At 35.7% G+C, this 18,232-nt stretch overlaps 3 protein-coding genes across 4 annotated transcripts; 2 read left to right on the top strand and 1 right to left on the bottom strand.

Moving 5' to 3' along the window:
* The first annotated feature begins 718 nt into the window (after nt 1–718).
* Nucleotides 719–7,046, top strand: LOC140863176 (uncharacterized). Of its 2 annotated transcripts, none has more exons than XM_073266392.1 (2): nt 719–883; nt 4,163–7,046. In XM_073266392.1, the coding sequence occupies exon 2, from the start codon at nt 4,294–4,296 to the stop codon at nt 6,442–6,444; it is 2,151 nt and encodes a 716-aa protein (XP_073122493.1). In that variant the 5' UTR covers nt 719–883; nt 4,163–4,293; the 3' UTR covers nt 6,445–7,046. The 2 variants fall into 2 exon arrangements, with proteins under 2 accessions (XP_073122493.1, XP_073122495.1); XM_073266394.1 differs by lacking the exon at nt 719–883 and adding an exon at nt 2,160–2,417.
* A 1,239-nt stretch (nt 7,047–8,285) lies between these two features.
* On the top strand, nt 8,286–14,338 carry LOC140863941 (uncharacterized). Its single transcript, XM_073267748.1, has 2 exons — nt 8,286–8,428; nt 11,754–14,338. Exon 2 carries the CDS (start codon nt 11,885–11,887, stop codon nt 14,063–14,065), a length of 2,181 nt encoding a protein of 726 aa, XP_073123849.1. The 5' UTR covers nt 8,286–8,428; nt 11,754–11,884; the 3' UTR covers nt 14,066–14,338.
* A 179-nt stretch (nt 14,339–14,517) lies between these two features.
* Nucleotides 14,518–15,947, bottom strand: LOC140867172 (uncharacterized). Its single transcript, XM_073272250.1, has 3 exons — nt 15,589–15,947; nt 15,198–15,416; nt 14,518–15,061 (listed from the first exon to the last, which is right to left on the bottom strand). Exons 1-3 carry the CDS (start codon nt 15,943–15,945, stop codon nt 14,696–14,698), a joined length of 942 nt encoding a protein of 313 aa, XP_073128351.1. The 5' UTR covers nt 15,946–15,947; the 3' UTR covers nt 14,518–14,695.
* Nucleotides 15,948–18,232: the final 2,285 nt, after the last annotated feature.

Here is an 18,232-nt window from a genome sequence, read left to right as displayed (position 1 = left end):
CGAGGCTGGTTGATCAAGTACAGCCTAGTCAATCGTGTATAAAAGAGGGTCCTTCCCAAAGTACGAGGGGCTTCGAACGTGGTCACAAATATTCTTGTTTTTTTAACATCGAAGCCATGTAATGAAGCTAAAGTTTCATTGAACTTGTCGTTGTAGATTCCCAAGTACCACTTCTTGAGGGTATTTTTGTGGCCTTTAAACACAAGTTAACCATAATAAACAACATTGCAAGAATATGGATTGTTTTGAACCATAGATTATATCAAACCAATAATGTATCAAGGATATGTTGCATGCTTAATGTTCTCCTTTTAGCCACATTAGGTTAATCATACTATCATATGCATGTTACAAATCTAAGTCTGATTGTCTTGATAAATTTTATGTTTAAATGATAGTAATCGAGTCGAGAGAGTATTGTTATCACATTTTATGGTCAAATAATATAACTGTTGAAATGATATAAGTTGTTTTTAAACGTCAATTTTGAAAATAAATTAGAAATAAAAAAAGTTTGATCGGAGTTAAAAAGTAACCGGAGTTAAAAAGAATACACACGAGTTAAAAAAAGAATCATGGTTAAGCTAAATGTGTCAATCTAACCATGGTTAACTCCAACTCTAGTGAGGTGGGAACCCAAAAGTTTGTGTTCACTATGAAATAAATGTGTTAATCTAACCATGGTTAACTCCTACTCTAGTTGGATGGGAACCGAAAAGTTTGTGTTCGCTATGAAATGCAACATTCTCACAACCCTATGGTTTCGATCACGATTTTAGTTTTCTCCATGGTCTACTAGGGTTCTGTCCAAGTTCAATTTGGTGGGAAAGTAGGAAAATTTTAACAATCACTGTTCCAGTCATTCAAATTCTTAATTTTGCGCGTAAGTCTGACATTCCCTTTATTTTTTCATGCGTTCGCTTTACGTTGAAATTGAATTTCTGTTTTTTGGAATCTTAGGGTTTTCGGGCTGTGTACTGAATTGAATTTGGCAGCTTGACAATCTTTTGTTTGATTAATCAGATCCATTGGGAATGCTCCTTTTCGTTGATTTAAGGGTTTATTTGGGTTTTTGGGACTCTTTAACTGTTTTCGAAGTTCTGTGCAATCAGAGCTTGTTTGAACTGCTGTTTGTCATTTAATGCTGTTGAAATTAATTTATGTTTTGGTAAGGGTTTGTGCCAGAGGATTTGAGCTACTTCATTGTCACTTTGTTAGTTGTTACTCCTTAAATTTAAGGTTAGATGTTAAATTTGAACAAGAATATGCTAGGCGAAAAAGAGATAATCCTCACTACTAGCTATCTCCAAGTGCAGGAAACACCTCAAATGTCACAGTTCACGGACTCGTGAGCGAATCATAGTTGTTGGTTAATTGTGATTGTACCTTACTAGTGTCTCATGAAAAATGAATAATTTTAAACTTAAGGTTGTAATTGGCTTTACAGATCTGAAGCCAAGAATTTCAAATCCATTGGTTTGTTTGGTAAACCCACTTGATTATGAATTTCAAATCTCAACTAGTTATTTTTTAAATCATCTTAGTGGATTTCAAATTATCCCAACATGGAGTTGTTTCAAATAATTCCTTCAGATACTCCGTCAAATCCAAATCCTCTAATATACGTGCAACCTTAGTGAATGTAATGATGTATTCGAAAGAAACTTATAGATTACTAATCATTGAAAAATATCAAATAATTGAAAGATGTAACGGTATAGTTTAGTCTGATTGAATTAGGATTCTCCAAATTATGTTTGGATCTTAATTTGATTTGTTTCCATATAAATGTACATATGCAGTTTATATAGAATACACCAATAATATCATAATAAGAGAGTATCAATTATTTGTTTCTTAATGTTGCGTGGCGTCACTAACTTTACGTCACTTGGTAGTAGAGGTGTTCCAAGAATTCCAGAAATCATGTCTGTCGATTAGCATCCGACTGGAAAATACACTTGATCAGATATCCACTAAGACCAAAATTTCCAAATATGTGGTATTACTGGATTAGACAAGGAATTACAGATATCAAATTCAAAATCCGATCATATCCAAAAGAATTTGTATTGTTTAGACATTTATACTGGAAGAAGTTTATATTGTATTTTCATGTATTCTCGGAGTACTGTTAACCTTTAAGAGTTTTGAAATGATATGAGAATTATGAGCACCCAATGGCTAAAGACTGGAAGTTTTTGAACTTTCTAATTTTAGCATAGTTCCCTTGAATTCCGAAATTGTAAACTAAAAATTAATCAGATTGAATAACTGCTGGCGGCCATCTGAAAGTGGATATCCATGTATGACTATGCGAATATACCCTTATGGAGATTAGAAAAGTTTCTATCCGACTAAGTTGTTTCTGATAGCGAAAATGGCAGAGAAATCATATATCTGATCCGTGCTGTTCGGTAATTATTCCTTTCTTTTTTTGTCATTTTCCTCGTGCTTCTTCATCACATTTTCTCCTCCCTAGTCTACGCATTGGTACTGCTGACGTGTGTAGCTTGGAAGAGTGACCCTGCCAGATTGTAAGACATGCTTCATCCGAGGAAGAAGGTTACTTTGAAATGGTTATGTATTAACTAGTGTCGGCCAAATGCCAATATTCTTAAGCCTTTTTAGGCTACAACGGGTGGTGTATGCTAATATTGTTAGGCAGTTTATATCGAAAAAAAATGAAGAAACTACATAATGATACTGAGTGCAAATTTCGATGGTGTAAATGCATCTACCATTCTTATAACCACTTAAGTTTCTTCTTTCGTATTATTTTAAAGTTGAAGCTTTATGCTTGAGCTTGACTGCTTGAGGGAGAAAGTATTGCTGGATCACAGCATATATGAAGATTTTTTCCTTCTATCTTTCATATAATGTGAACATATCAACCACTCTCTCCTGTTGGTTGGAATGGAGCATTATTTCTTGGAAAGGAATTAAAAGACTAACACCAGATCTCAAGTAGTTCAACTGCAGTTTTGAATTGTTTGATCGACAAGTTAAACAGGATTTTGATTTGTGGTTTTAACTTTTAACTATTTGGGTTTTAGGTTGCATAGTATATTATGCACGGATACTACGAAAATGACCATTATTGGATCACATGCTCCCTGAATATGGTTAAATGTGGGTACTGCTACTGCAAGCATCCAATAAATAACAAAAAGAAATAAATTGGATGCGGTATCCGATAAGGCCAAAGGAATATCCTGATCATGTCTGATTCGGCAAGAAAATATCTTTGATTTTAGAAGGATGTAGTATGGATAATTTTTGGCAATATTTTAAAAAATTAAGATTTTTTCACAAGTAATTAGAACTTTAAAAAAATAAAAAATATAATTTGTAGTTGCTGATAAAAACAAATTGGATTTTTTTTAAATAATATCTTGTGCATCATTATTTGTGATCGATCATTAGATTTATTTTAAAATAAACTTGAATTTTAATGCCTTGCTCGAAAAATCGTTTAGTTATAATCATTGATTTGTTTATCATATTTTGTGTGTTTAATTTACATATGCATTTTTGCTTGTTTATTATTTATTTATTCATTTATTTTTATTTTTATATAAATTAGCCATATCATTTCATAGTATATTTTAAGGTTTGAAAATTGTTTAATTAGAATGTCCACACTTGTCTATCATAGGTAAAGATAGAGCATCACTGCTTCTTCGTCAATGTATGGTTTATACTTTATTGTAAAGCATGTTGTGTTTAAGTGCCTTTAGTTCTTGACATTTTTCAAATGTCGAGAAGATAGGCTGCTCAATTATGTGGGGGTGGTTTAAATTCTAATGTGAATGTTGAAGGCATATCAATATTTAGGCTGCACCGTTGCTGCTAGACATGTTTTCTGCAGAGTTTTTTGCTTATGTGTTTTAGTTCTGATCTCAATGATTGATTTCACGTATGATTCCATGCCTTCGAAGATATCGCTTTGGAAGTTGAAGTCATGAGCAATGTGTGGCTGCTAGGTTTCTTGTGATTCTTCACCCCTAGTAAATCTTGATAGTTTTCAAAAAATGAATCCCATGATATTATTTATGAACTCGTTCCGTGAGAATCGCATTTAATCAGAATAATTCTGTTCACGGTTTTTTATATTTATGTTTTTGTAATAACATACATTTTATCCTTCGTCACGCTTCAGGTGCTTGGAAATTATTATTCGGGAGGACCTTTGGTGCCAAACAATCCCTGTTATTTGGTAGTTCTTGTTGCGACTTAAGAGTACATGCATTGATAATCTGGTGAAAATTTGGAGGCATATAATTTTTAAGGATGGAGTGCAATAAAGATGAAGCTGTCAGGGCCAAATCAATTGCTGAGGCCAAGTTAGAGAAAAAAGATTTTGAAGGTGCGAGAAAATTTTCCTTGAAAGCTCAAGCTCTGTATGCAGGGTTGGATGGCATATCCCAATTGTTGACGACACTGGATGTATATTTATCTGCGGAGAATAAGATAAGTGGGGAAGTAGATTGGTATGGAGTACTTGGTGTAAGCCCCTCAGCTGATGATGAAACAATAAGAAAACAGTACAGGAAGTTTGCCCTCATGCTGCACCCTGATAAAAATAAATCCGCTGGTGCCGAAGGTGCATTTAAACTAGTTTCTGAAGCATGGAGTTTGTTATCAGACAAGGCAAAACGGTTGGCTTATAATCAAAGGAGAGGCTCCAAGGGGTTTCCTCAGAAGGTTCCTATGCATAATGGTGGTCCATCAGCAGCACCCAGGGCGAATGGGTATTACAAATTTGCAAGCAGGACATCAGCCCCGGTGACCCAAAAGAATCATGTGAAGGTTCCCCTCAAACCTACTCCTACTCCTTCTACTACTCCATCCCGTCAAAGAACTGATACTTTCTGGACGATCTGTGATTTGTGCAAGATGCATTATGAGTATGTCAGAATATATCTTAACAATACTCTTCTTTGTCCCAATTGTAAGAAGGGCTTTAAGGCTACAGAGACTGCTTCGCCATACAATTGTTCCGAACCAGCCAATCAGTTTCCTCGGCAGCGGCACCCAAGTCATAGTAATCATGTACCCAGTCAAAATGCTCATGATCCTGTAAAAGATGGTGCAGCTGCTCGAAAGCCGATATCTGGCCAGTCAGGTCCAAATTCTTTTAGGTATGTTAACAACCATCAGGATTCACTCGCTGGAACGGCTACTGTTGGTAGAACAGATCCTTCGATTGCAGTGAAGGCTGCCACTGTTGTTCAACTGGCTCAGGAAAAATTGAAGAGAGAACACACTGAATCACATGTCTCCTCTGGGTGGGAGGCATATATTAAAAAGATAAAATTAGATGAAGATGTCAGGAGATCTGGAACGGACAATAATTCAGCCCAGGGACATCATGGATTTGGAATTTCCAGCTCGAATGCTGGATTAAAGGTTTATGGATTTTCCGGAACATACCACTATCCAAACGTCACTAGAGAGTTGACAGCCATGGAAACCCGAAACTTATTGATGGTCAAGGCCCGGCAGGAGATTCAAAAGAAGCAAAATGAATGGCGGTTGGAGAGGATATCCAAGCCCGTGACTAAAGAGAAAGACAAGATGAAAGCAAGCAAGAAAGAGATAAGTCGAGGTGAGTCATCTGCAGTGAGGATTGCGGAGCAGGCAGAAAAATGTCAGGTTAACGGTGCTTCCGGTAATGCCACAAAAAAAGATCCTGCAGTGGCATCCATAAATGTACCAGATCCCGATTTTCATGATTTTGATCTGGATAGAACAGAAAGTTCTTTTAGAGATAACGAGGTCTGGGCTGCCTACGATGACGATGATGGCATGCCACGTTTCTATGCTTTAATCAACAAGGTCATCTCTAGAAAGCCATTTAAGTTAAGGATCAGCTGGCTCAACTCAAAAACCAACAGTGAATTTGGTAGTCTAGATTGGATAGGCACAGGTTTCTATAAAACATGTGGAGAATTTAGGGTGGGCAAATACGAAACTTGTAAATTCATCAATGCTTTTTCTCACAAGGTTAGTTGTTCAAAAGGGCTGCGTGGAGGCATTTTAATACTCCCCAGAAAGGGTGATGTTTGGGCACTCTACAAAAACTGGTCATCTGATTGGAGTGAGCGGACACCTGATGAAGTTATACACAAGTATGATATGGTGAAGGTATTAGACGACTATAGCGAGGATATGGGTGTCAGTGTTGCTCCTCTTGTGAAGGTGGTCGGGTTCAAAACAGTATTTCTTCCAAATTTGGACCCTGAAATGATCAAAAGAATACCCAAGGAAGAGATGTTCCGATTTTCTCATCAGGTCCCAAACCATTTGCTTTCTGGTCAAGAAGCTCAAAACGCCCCAAAAGATTGCCTGGAGCTGGATCCAGCAGCTACTCCACTGGAACTTCTTCAGGTGATAACTGAAACCAATGACGCACCAATGAGGCTGAATGAAGAAAGTTGATAAACAGGTATCACAGTGTTAAAAGTACTAGTTCAGATTGCCTTGCTACGGGCATGAGCATTTCAGGGAATATTTGCGAACCATAGATGTGTGAGAATGGGATCGCTAACAATTAGTAGATTTTGCTCAAGCTAAGGTATTGTACCGGATGCTCAGGTCACTGTAGAATTGATTCGCCTGTTTATTTTCTTCTCAAATTTCACAAGGACGGTGCTAGGATATCCACATCTTGCTACACTCATCTCCTATTGAATTGGGTGAACATTTGTTCATATTTTTGTTCATAAGCTTAGAAGACGAAGAACTCAATTTCTCTTTCCCCCAACTCCGACCGAGAAAGAAGACATCGCTTTCACTTCGCAGCTATTAGAAAATGACAAAGAGAGGTGCATACACTTTTGTTCCATGGCTTCTGACTCCGTCGTCTAAATATGGGAATTCTCTCCCTTTGAAGAGTAGGCATATTCATATTTTCAGTAGAATTGAATATAATTTCAAGCAGCTGCCTGCATTTACATCCTTTTTGGTTTAGAAAATGCCCTTTCCTTCTGATTAAACTTGTTTTGCGAATTGAATGGGTGTTCTGTCAGCAGCCAATACAAATTATACAATTTTCAGATTTATTTATTTTATTTTTATTTTTATTTTTATTTTTAAAAGTAACTTTAAGGGGTGGATTGAGTTTACTGTTTAGAACTGGGAAGTCTTTGACCTCTCGCTGAGAGAACCGGGAAATCTATCCCCCACAAGCATTACACTGGCTGATAGCCATTAGATGCATGGGTTTTACATGAATTTCAAGCGAGATTCATGCCATATCAATGATTCAACACTCTTGGTGTAACATAGTCTCGATAGGGAGAAGCATTGCCATGTGGACCAAATATAGTGGCGAACAAATTTGTCAAATTTGCTACCTACTAATTGCAATTAAATGTTTTTCAGTGTCTCAAAATTCGAACAATGATTTTGATACTATTGAACTAAATTGGCACTTCAAAAATATTATGAATTTAATTTCTTTTAGCATCAGAGCATTGTCTGAAAGAAAAAAAAGCTCTTTGTCTAAGCATGATTACAGATTATCAAAAGGCCTCGAGACAAGAAACAGCATATTTGAGCCCCAGTTTCACGCAAACCAAATCAAAGCACAAGTTTCTCTAGGGTTTTCCAAAGTGGAACCCAAGATCCATATACATTATATTCTTTTTGCTTTCACTTAATACATAACAATGGAAGCAAATGTTAATGCCTAACCAACAAGAACATCCTTGTAAGACATTGGAGCCAAGTCCATGATTCAACATAACCATGTGATAGTGATTGATATCCACTATTTCTTAATTATGTTTTGTGACTGATTTTAAAAATTTAAAATTAAAGTTAAAAAAAATCACAAAGAATGAAATAAAATATAATAATAAGAATTAAATATCAATTGGTTTAAAAAATTAAGATTAGAAAAATAGCTACTAGTTTAACGAAAATAATTCCAATTATAATTCTAGCTGTACCTTTAATTTATTTGCGAGTAACAAAGATCACTCACAAACTTTCTCAAAATCGAACAAAAATTTAAAATTGTCAAACATAAAAAAGAATAGAATGTAAATATCATTTTCTTGAAAATAAAAAAAAAATTTGATCGAGGCTAAAAAGTAACCAGAATTAAAAAAAAGAATAAAAAAAAAGTTTGATCGAAGTTAAAAAATAACCAGAGTTAAGCGAATACACGAGGTACAAGGCAACTATGATTAAGCTAAACGTGTTAATCTAACCATAGTTAACTCCTACTCTAGTTAGAGGGGAACCCCATAGTTTGTGCTTACTATGAAATGCAACCTTCTCCCAACCCTAATTGTTTCGATCACGATTTTAGCTTTCTCCATGGTCTACTAGGGTTCTGTCCAAGTTCAATTTGGTGGGAAAGTAGGAAAATTTCAACAATCACTGTTCCAGCTCATTCAAATTCTTAATTTTGCGAGTAAGTTTTACATTCCCTTTATTTTTCATGCGCTCAGCTCTACGTTGAAATTGAATTTCTGTTTTTTTTAAATCTTAGGGTTTTCGGGCAGTGTACTGAATTGAATTTGGCAGCTTGACAATCTTTTGTTTGATTATATCAGATTCATTGGGAATGCTCCTTCTCGTTGATTTAAGGGTTTATTTGGGTTTTCGGGTCTCTTTAACTGTTTTCGAAGTTCTGTGCAATCAGAGTTTGTTTGAACTGCTGTTTGTCATTTAATGCTGTTGAAATTAATTTATGTTTTGGTAAGGGTTTTTGCCAGAGGATTTGAGCTACTTCATTGTCACTTTGTTAGTTGTCACTCCTTAAATTTAAGGTTAGATGTTAAATTTGAACAAGAATATGCTAGGAGAAAAAGAGCTAATCCTCAGCACTAGCTATCTCCAAGTGCAGGAAACACCTCAAATGTCACAGTTCACGGACTCGTGAGCGAATCATAGTTGTTGGTTAATTGTCATTCAGAATTTGTACCTTACTAGCGTCTCATGAACATGAAATAATCTAAAACTTAAGGTTGTATTTGGCTTGACAGATTGACGTTAAGAATTTCAAATCCATTAGTTTGTTTGGGTAAATCCACTTGATTGTGAATTTCAAATCTCAACTAGCTATTTTTTAAGTCATTATAGTGGATTTCAAATTCATCCCAACATGGAATCATTTCAAATAATTTCTTCAAATACTCCTTCAAATCCAAATCCTCCAATATACACGCAACCTAAGTGAATGCAATGATGTATTCGAAAGAAACTTATAGATCACTAATCATTGGAAAAGATCCTATAATTGAAAGATGTAACGGTATAGTTTAGTTTGATTGAATTAGGATTCTCCAAATTATGTTTGGATCTTAATTTGATTTGTGTCCATGTAAATGTACATATGTAGTGTATATAGAATACACCGTCAATAACTTAATAAGAAAGTATCAATTATTTGATTCTTAATGTTGTTGTGGCATCATAAACTTTATGCCACTTTGTAGTACAAGTGTGCCAAAAATTCCAGAAATTATGTGCATTGATTAGCATCTGACCGGACAAATACACTTGATCAGATATCCACTAAAACCAAAATTTTCCATGTATGTGGTATGGCTGGATTAGAAATGGAATTACAGATATCAAATTTCAATATCCGTTCAGATCCAAAAGAATTTGTATTGTTTAGACAATTATATTGGGCGAAGTTTATGTTATATTTTCATGTATTCTCAGAGTACTTTTAATGTTTAAGAATTTTGAAACTAAGGGTGTGAGAATTAGGAGCACCCATTGGTTAAAGAATGGAAATAAAGTTTTGTGAACTTTCTAATTTTAGCAAAATTCCCTCGCATTCCCAAATTGTAAACCAAAAATTAGTCAGATTGAATAACTGCAGGCAGCAATCCGGAAATGGATATTCTTGTATGATTATGCGGATGTACCCTTTTGGTAGATCAGAAAAGTTTCTATCCGACTAAGTTAAATCAGATAGCAAAAATGGCAGAGTAATCATATATCTGATCCGTGCTGTTCAGTAATTATTCCTTCCTTTTATTACCATTTGCTTCGTTTTTCTTCATCACCATTTTCTCCTCCCTACACATCGGTACTGCTGAGTGCTGACGTATAACGTGGAAGAGTGTCCCTACCAGATTGTAAGACATGCCAATCTGTGGAAGAAGGTTAATTTATAATGGTTATGTATTCTTTAGTGTCGGCCAAATGCCAATACTCTTAAGCCTTTTTAGGCTACAATGGGTGGTGTATGCTGAACATTATTAGGCAGTTTACATCGAAAAAATATATGAAGAAACTACATAATGATCCTGAGCGCCGAGTAATTTCGTTTGTGTAAATGCATTTACCATTCTTATAACCATTTAAGTTTCTTCTTTCATATTATTTGTGTAAAGTTGAAGCTTATGCTTGATCTTGACTGTTTGAGGGAGAAAGTATTGTTGGATCACAGTATATTTCAAGGTTTATCTCTTCTATCTTTCATAGAATATGAACAAATCGACCACCTATTTTTTCAAACTTCTCTCCTTATGGTTGGAATGAAACATCATTTTTTGGAAAATAATTAAAAGACTTGACACCAGATCTCAAGTAGTTCAACGACAGTTTTGAATTGTTTGATCGACAATGTTTTAACTATTTGGGTTTTAGGTTGCATAGTGCCATAGTATATGATGCATGGGTACTCCGAAAATGACCATTTATTTGATCGGATACTCCCTGAACATGGTTAGATGTGGGTACTACTCTTCTAAGTATCCAAATAAATAACATTAAAAAATAAATTGGATACGGTATTCAATAAGGCTGAAGGAGTATCCTCACCATGTCTGATTGGATGAGAAATATCTTTGATTTTAAAAGGATACGGCAGGGATCATTTTTGGAAATATTTTTAAAAAATTAAGATTTTTTCACCTGTAATTAAAACTTTCAAAAAATAAAAAATATATAATTTGGATTCTTCATAAATACAAATTGGATTTTTTATAATATATTGTGCTTCATTATTTGTGATTATTAGATTAGTTTTAAAATAAACTTGAGTTTTAATGTGTTGCACGAAAAATTGTTTAATTATAATAATTGATGTGTTCATGATATTTAATGTGATTACTTGCATATGCATTTGTGCATGTTTATTATTTTCATTTATTTTTATTTCTATATAAATTACCTGTATCATTTCATTTTATATTATAATTTATACTTATAAATTTTGAAAATTGTCTAATCCAATGTCCATGTCCATCAGAGGTGACGATAGAGCACCACTGCTTCTTCGTGAATGTATTGTTTATTGTAAAGCATGTCATGTTCAAGTGCCTTTAGTTCTTGACGTTTTTCAAATGTCGAGAAGATAGGTTGCTGAATAATACGGGGAGTGATTTACATTCTAATGTAAATGTTGACGGCATATCATCTGTTGGCTGTACCTCTGCTGCTAGACATGGTTTCTGAGGAGTTTTTGCTTATTTGTTTTAATTCTGACCTCAATGATTGATTTCACGTGTAATTCCTTGCCTTCGAGGATATTGCTTTGGAAGTTGAAGTTATGAGCCAATTATTTGCCAATACTCTATAATGGTGTGGTTGCTGGGTTTATTGTGATCCTTCACCCCTAGTAAATCTTGATGGTCGTAAAAAAGTGACTCCCATGATATTATTTATGAACTCATTGTTCCGCGAATATCACATTTAATCAGAAAGATTCTATTCTGCGATTTATATATATATATATATTTGGTAATAACATATATTTAATCCTCGTCATGCTTCAGGTGCTTGGAAATTATTATTCGGGAGGACCCTTGTTGCCAAACAATCCCTGTTATTCGGTAGTTCTTGTTGCGACTTAAGAGTAAATGCGTTGATGATCAGGTGAAAATTTGGAGGCATATAGTTTTCAAGGATGGAGTGCAATAAAGATGAAGCCCTCAGGGCCAAATCAATTGCTGAGGCCAAGTTAGAGAAAAAGGATTTTGAAGGTGCCAAAAAATTTTCCTTGAAAGCTCAAGCTCTCTATGCAGCGTTGGATGGCATATCCCAATTGTTGACGACACTGGACGTATATTTATCTGCGGAGAATAAGATAAGTGGCGAAGTAGATTGGTATGGTGTACTTGGTGTAAGCCCCTCAGCTGATGATGAAACGATAAGAAAACAGTACAGGAAGTTTGCACTCATGCTGCACCCTGATAAAAATAAATCCGCTGGTGCCGAAGGTGCATTTAAACTAGTTTCTGAAGCATGGAGTTTGTTATCAGACAAGGCAAAAAGGTTGTCTTATAATCAAAGGAGAGGCTCCAAGGGGTTTCCCCAAAAGGTTCCTGTGCGTAATGGTGGTCCATCAGCAGCATCACCCAGGGCGAATGGGTATTACAAATTTGCTAGCAGGACCTCAGTTCCGGTGACCCAAAATAATCATGTGAAGGTTCCACCTAAACCTACTCCTACTCCTACTCCTACTCCTACTCCTACTCCTACTCCTACTCCTACTCCTACTGCTCCTTCCCGTCAAAGAACTGATTCTTTTTGGACGATCTGTGACTTGTGCAGGATGCACTATGAGTATGTCAGGATTTATCTTAACAACACTCTTCTTTGTCCCAATTGTAAGAAGGCCTTTAGGGCTATAGAGACAGCTTCACCACACAATACTTCCGAACAATCCAATCAGTTTCCTCGGCAGCGCCACCCAAGTCATGGTAATCATGTACCGGGTCGAAATGCTCATGATCCTGTAAAAAATAGTGCAGCTGCTCGAAAGTCGATATCGGAACAGTCAGCTCCGAATTCTTTTAGGTATGTTAACCATCATCAGGATTCACTCTCTGGAACAGCTCCTGTAGGTAGAACAGAGTCTTCGATTGCAGCCAAAGCTGCCACTGTTGTTCAACTGGCACAGGATAAGTTCAAGAGAGAACACTCTGAATCTCATATCTTCTCTGGGTGGGAGGCATATATTAAAAAGAGAAAATTAGATGAAGATGTCAGGAGATCTGGAACGGACAAAAATTCAGCCCAGGGACATCATGGATTTGGAACTTCCAACTCGAATGCTGGATTAAAGGTTTATGGTTTTTCTGGAACATACCACAATCCAAACGTCACTAGAGAGTTAACAGCCTTGGAAACCCGAAACATGTTGATGATCAAGGCCCAGCAGGAGATTCAAAAGAAGCAAAATGAATGGCGTTTGGTGAGGATATCCAAACCGAAAGACAAGATGAAAGTAAGTAAGAAAGAGATAAGTCGAGGTGAGTCATCTGCCGTGAGGATTGCAGAGCAAGCAGAAAAATGTCAGGTCAACGGTGCTTCTGGTAATGCCACAAAAAAGGATCCTGCAGTGGCATCCATAAATGTACCAGATCCCGATTTTCATGATTTTGATCTGGATAGAACAGAAAGTTCTTTCGGAGATAACGTGGTCTGGGCTGCCTATGACGATGATGATGGCATGCCTCGTTTCTATGCTTTAATCAACAAGGTCATCTCTAGAAAGCCATTTAAGTTGAGGATCAGCTGGCTCAACTCAAAAACCAACAGTGAATTTGGTAGTCTAGATTGGATTGGCTCAGGTTTCTACAAAACATGTGGAGAATTTAGGGTGGGCAAATACGAAAATTGTAAATTCATCAATGCTTTTTCTCATAAGGTCAGTTGTTCAAAAGGGCTGCGTGGAGGCATTTTAATACTCCCCAGAAAAGGTGACGTTTGGGCACTCTACAAAAACTGGTCATCTGATTGGAATGAGCAGACACCTGATGAAGTTATACACAAGTATGATATGGTGATGGTATTAGACGACTATAGCGAGGATACGGGTGTCGGTGTTGCTCCACTTGTGAAGGTGGTCGGGTTCAAAACAGTATTTTGTCCAAATCTGGACCCTGAAATGATCAAGAGAATACCCAAGGACGAGATGTTCCGATTTTCTCATCAGGTGCCAAACCATTTGCTTTCTGGTCAAGAAGCTCAAAACTCCCCCAAAGATTGCCTGGAGCTGGATCCAGCAGCTACTCCTCTGGAACTTCTTCATGTGATAACTGAAAACAATGACACACCGATGAAGCTGAACAAAGAAAGTTGATTTAACAGGTATCGCAGTGTTACAAGTACCAGTTCAGAACGCCTTGCTACGGGAATGCGCATTGCAGGGAATAGTCGCGAGACATAGTTTTAGTCCACTAATTTACTCATTTTTTTTGCCCCATTTTCAGCTAAAATGTAATTTTGCCTCTTGCATTGCCTTTGTCCCACCAATTTTCCAGCACAGAAATCCAAGGTGTCCAATCCAGAAAAAAATTGGTCGATTTATTCTATTTGTTATTTATTTTTTATAGCAAGGGATGCCCACATCGGGTTTAGAAGTCACGACCTCTCGTCCAGAGAAGCGTCGCCATTTGGGACTGATCCATTGGCGAAAAAAATTGTCAGATTTGAAGTCTACCCGTGGTATACGAAATTTTTTTCAATAACTCAAAATGTATTATAATACCGAAATAAAGTGACATTTCAAAAACATTACAAATTTAAGCAGATGAAAAAAGGGCAACTGTCTGATTATACATTATCAAAAGGCCTCGAGACAAGAAACAGCATATTTTGAGCCCCAGTTTTCATGAAAACCAAATCAAAGCACAAGTTTCTCTAAGGTTTTCCAAAGTGGAACTCAAGATCCATGTACATTCTTATTGCTTCACTTATGTAACTACTTTAGCTAATTAACAAGAACATCCTTGTAAGGCGTTGGAGCCACCCCCGAATGCCCCTCTTCCATTGCAGCCGGCCTTTGCTGCCTGCGCTGTTCTTCTCTTTCTCTAACTTGCGGCACCAGCCTTTCTCTCGATTGCCCCTCATCCCTAGCTATTGGCCTCTGTTGCCTCTGCTGCTGCTGCTGTTCTTCTCCAATGAGTGGCACTTGCCCCTCTCTTAAACGAACCAAACGCTCTTGCGCACCACCTCGCAACTTCTCTAGTCTTGGTTCGCTACCGCGTAGCATCTCGAACACTTTTAATACGTTTGCCATGCCCCCGAGAAGAAGCAATATGCTTCCTGATACACACAACCAAATCCATGATTCACCCTGCATCCACGTCTCTGAATTAGAAGTCACATAATAATTAATAGATCGATCTAAATTTAGTGTCAAGTACAAGAATTACACATGAAATGTGTGAATAAAACTACCAGATGATGGTGATCATATATATATATCGAACCTGATCTTGGCTCTTGAGAATACCGCCGACTAGGAACAACAAGCTAGCCAGCATGAACGGAATATGAACACTCTCCTGCAAGATTTGAATAGTCGCATCCGCCCTCTCATAGATTTGACATGAGTTATGGACTGATCCAAGCAACCATAGAACTGGACCAGCAATAAGCATGTTTAAAGCATGTTGTTCTAATTTATGATAGCCGTGTCCTTTTTCTGCCTGTCCAAAAATTGCACCCAAAAGAAAGACGTACGTTTAATTTCATTGATCGATGCACATACTTTAAATATTATTGAGTGATATGGCACATTAATTAATAAATCATATATAACAAGGGAATCATGAGTTATTTAAATGAATAAATGAACTAGATCATTAGATTAGCACATACTTTGATGAAGAGAAAAAGGGTGGCCAAGAAAAAGAGAAGAGTGCCAATAGCAAAGACCAACGGCCCGGCAAATTCGACAAGCGCCAGCTGCAAATCCAACTCGATCAACGGCAATCTGTAATCGATTCCGGCGAGGTGGGCGGCAAGATCATGCACGTTCACCACCAAAATTATCACCAAACCTATCATCACCAAAACAAGGCCGGACGTAGCCGCGCTCGACCACTGGCTCGCGAATCCACACACCAGCACGATCGTCGCGAACACGTACAGGCCCGCGTTTATGTATTCCGATCTGTTACGAACCCTTCTCGGGCCGTACGTTCGGATTTCCCGGGCCGACGCAAGCTTCACCATTTTTGCTCAGAGGATTGGAGATTTGGGCAGTGGCATTATATAGTGGAGGCAGTGTAGGTGGTGTAGGGGTGATGAAGTGTGAAGGAGAGTTAATGGGATTGGGCACGTGGCTTCGTGCATGGCTTCCATGCAATCACATTTTTAGAAAGTAAAAAAAAAATTTATTTTTACTACTTTGCTTCTCGAGACTACTTATTTAAATATTTAGGTGTCCCCATGATATATATTATTATATTCATATCGCCTTTTCATTTCCACCTACTCGAAAATTCTTCCCAACTCCAAATCTTTTCATTTCCACCTACTCGAAAAAGTGAATTTTGTGGTTTACAAGAATTTTTTTTTTTTGAAACAAGGTTTAACCGAATTCTCATTTTTTATATTTAATATTAATAAAAATAAATAAATATTTAAAAACTATAAGATGTTAAAAAATAAAAAAAAAATCACTTTTTGGTTTGGTTCATTTAAGCGAGGAAAAAAAAACAACCGAATCGAAAATCCGAAAAAATATAAATTGAATCAAATTTATGATTTAGTTTTCGGCTCAAACTGATTTTTCATTTTCGATGCATTTCAAGCGATTAACAACCGTGAACAACCCTATATACACACCACAACGTGCGAAACATATTTTTTTAATTAAAAAAATTATAATATTTTTGGTCCTAAATTTTGCATATATATTTTTCATTTTCAGTTATGTCTCAGTCAATTTACGAAAAATATAATGTGACATTCAGGGGCGGACTTATATGGTGGGCTAGATCGGACTTCAGCCCAGTCTAGCCTCAGCCCTTATAGGTCATATATATAAGTCTATGTAAAAAAAATTATATATTTTGAGCAATTTATGTTTATTATTATTCACTTTAATTTACTATTTTTTTTCGAAATTTTACTATTCCCACTTTATAATTTTTATATTGGACTTAATTTTTTGTGTTTAAGCCTTCTCTTTTTTTAATGAAAAAAATAGCATATTATAGAATTTTGTATTTTAATATAAATTAAAATAGATTTATTTAATTGCTCTAATAATGACTATATATTATAAAAAACAATAATAATTAGTTTCTTATGATATAAACCGTGTGAAATTTAAATTGGTTAAATGAACAACTATCAATATATATAAATAATATTCTAATTGCATATTGGTCTTATGAACATTAATTACATTTGAAAAATTATACCTTAACTTATGAAATAATATAAATATTTTATTCGTCACGCAACTCAAAAGATAAATATTCACTCATTTATAAAATTTTTACGCATTTTTTTTAAAGTTTAATTATTAAAATATAATAAAATGTTTTCAATAAATTTAATGAATAGTAATATTACCCATTATGATTTAATTTTTTCTACTAATAACTAATAAGGTTTGGATTCAAAAAAAATATAAATAAATTTTAAAACATTGAAAATAAGAAAATAAAAGATTAACACAATGAAACATGTAACTTGACTTGTTAAATTTTTTTATCAATAAATCTTTTAATGTAAAATCCAGCCCTCGGAACGAAAATCCTAGGTTCGCGCCTCTGGTGACATTTGAAAATAATGACATTTTTTTAAACAAGAGACGATTATATATAAAGTTGACCAGGGTGGCTCCAGCCCTAGTTTTAAAAAAAAATTAGTGCTATTGATATATATATATATATAATTTTGGTGTAGCCTATGATGAAATTTCTTAAGTATGGGCTGACTAAGTTTTTTGTGGGGAAAATTACAAATTTAGTCATGTATGTTTGTCACTTTGCGATTTTGGTTCTCTATGTTTTCACATTTCAGTTTTAGTCCTGCATGTTTTGATTTTTGGCAACTTCGGTCCTTTTTATTCGAAAATGCTTACGTGACACTGTAAATATCAGCACTGAATTGGTTCCACGTCAGCGCCACGTCGAAAAAAGAACTAAAATTACAAAAAAATAAAGATAACGGACTAAAACTGAAATCTGAAAATATAAAAGACTAAAATCGCAAAGTGATAAATATACAGGACCATAAAAGCAATTTTTCATTTTTTTGTGTGATTGAATTAGTTCTCAAGCCCATTTTATTTCAATTCATTTGCCATATAAACAAGAAAAAAAGAGCCATCAGTAGCAGAAAAAATGCATAGCACTGTCCACCGGGCGAAAAAACGACATTACACGAACGATAAATGAGATTTTTTCTGTATTTTATTCGGATTAATTCTTCACTCCCACTCTTTCTTCATCTAATTTTGCACGGATTCAGTTAATTATTTAATTAATTAATTGAAACTCTTGTT

The sequence above is a fragment of the Henckelia pumila genome, chromosome 4 (genome assembly GCF_033568475.1).
Source record: "Henckelia pumila isolate YLH828 chromosome 4, ASM3356847v2, whole genome shotgun sequence".
In the NCBI taxonomy this organism is placed as follows: domain Eukaryota; kingdom Viridiplantae; phylum Streptophyta; class Magnoliopsida; order Lamiales; family Gesneriaceae; genus Henckelia; species Henckelia pumila.
The sequence above is the reverse complement of the archived record's forward strand: the minus strand, read 5'-3'. Positions and strand labels throughout refer to the sequence as shown.

Coding starts and splice junctions, on each gene's coding strand:
- LOC140863176 (XM_073266392.1), top strand. CDS start 4,294: ATGGAGTGCAATAAAGATGAAGCTGTCAGGGCCAAATCAATTGCTGAG.
- LOC140863941 (XM_073267748.1), top strand. CDS start 11,885: ATGGAGTGCAATAAAGATGAAGCCCTCAGGGCCAAATCAATTGCTGAG.
- LOC140867172 (XM_073272250.1), bottom strand. CDS start 15,945: ATGGTGAAGCTTGCGTCGGCCCGGGAAATCCGAACGTACGGCCCGAGA. Junction 15,417..15,588: donor CCCTTTTTCTCTTCATCAAA/GTATGTGCTAAT, acceptor ATTTTTGGACAG/GCAGAAAAAGGACACGGCTA. Junction 15,062..15,197: donor TTCTCAAGAGCCAAGATCAG/GTTCGATATATA, acceptor ACGTGGATGCAG/GGTGAATCATGGATTTGGTT.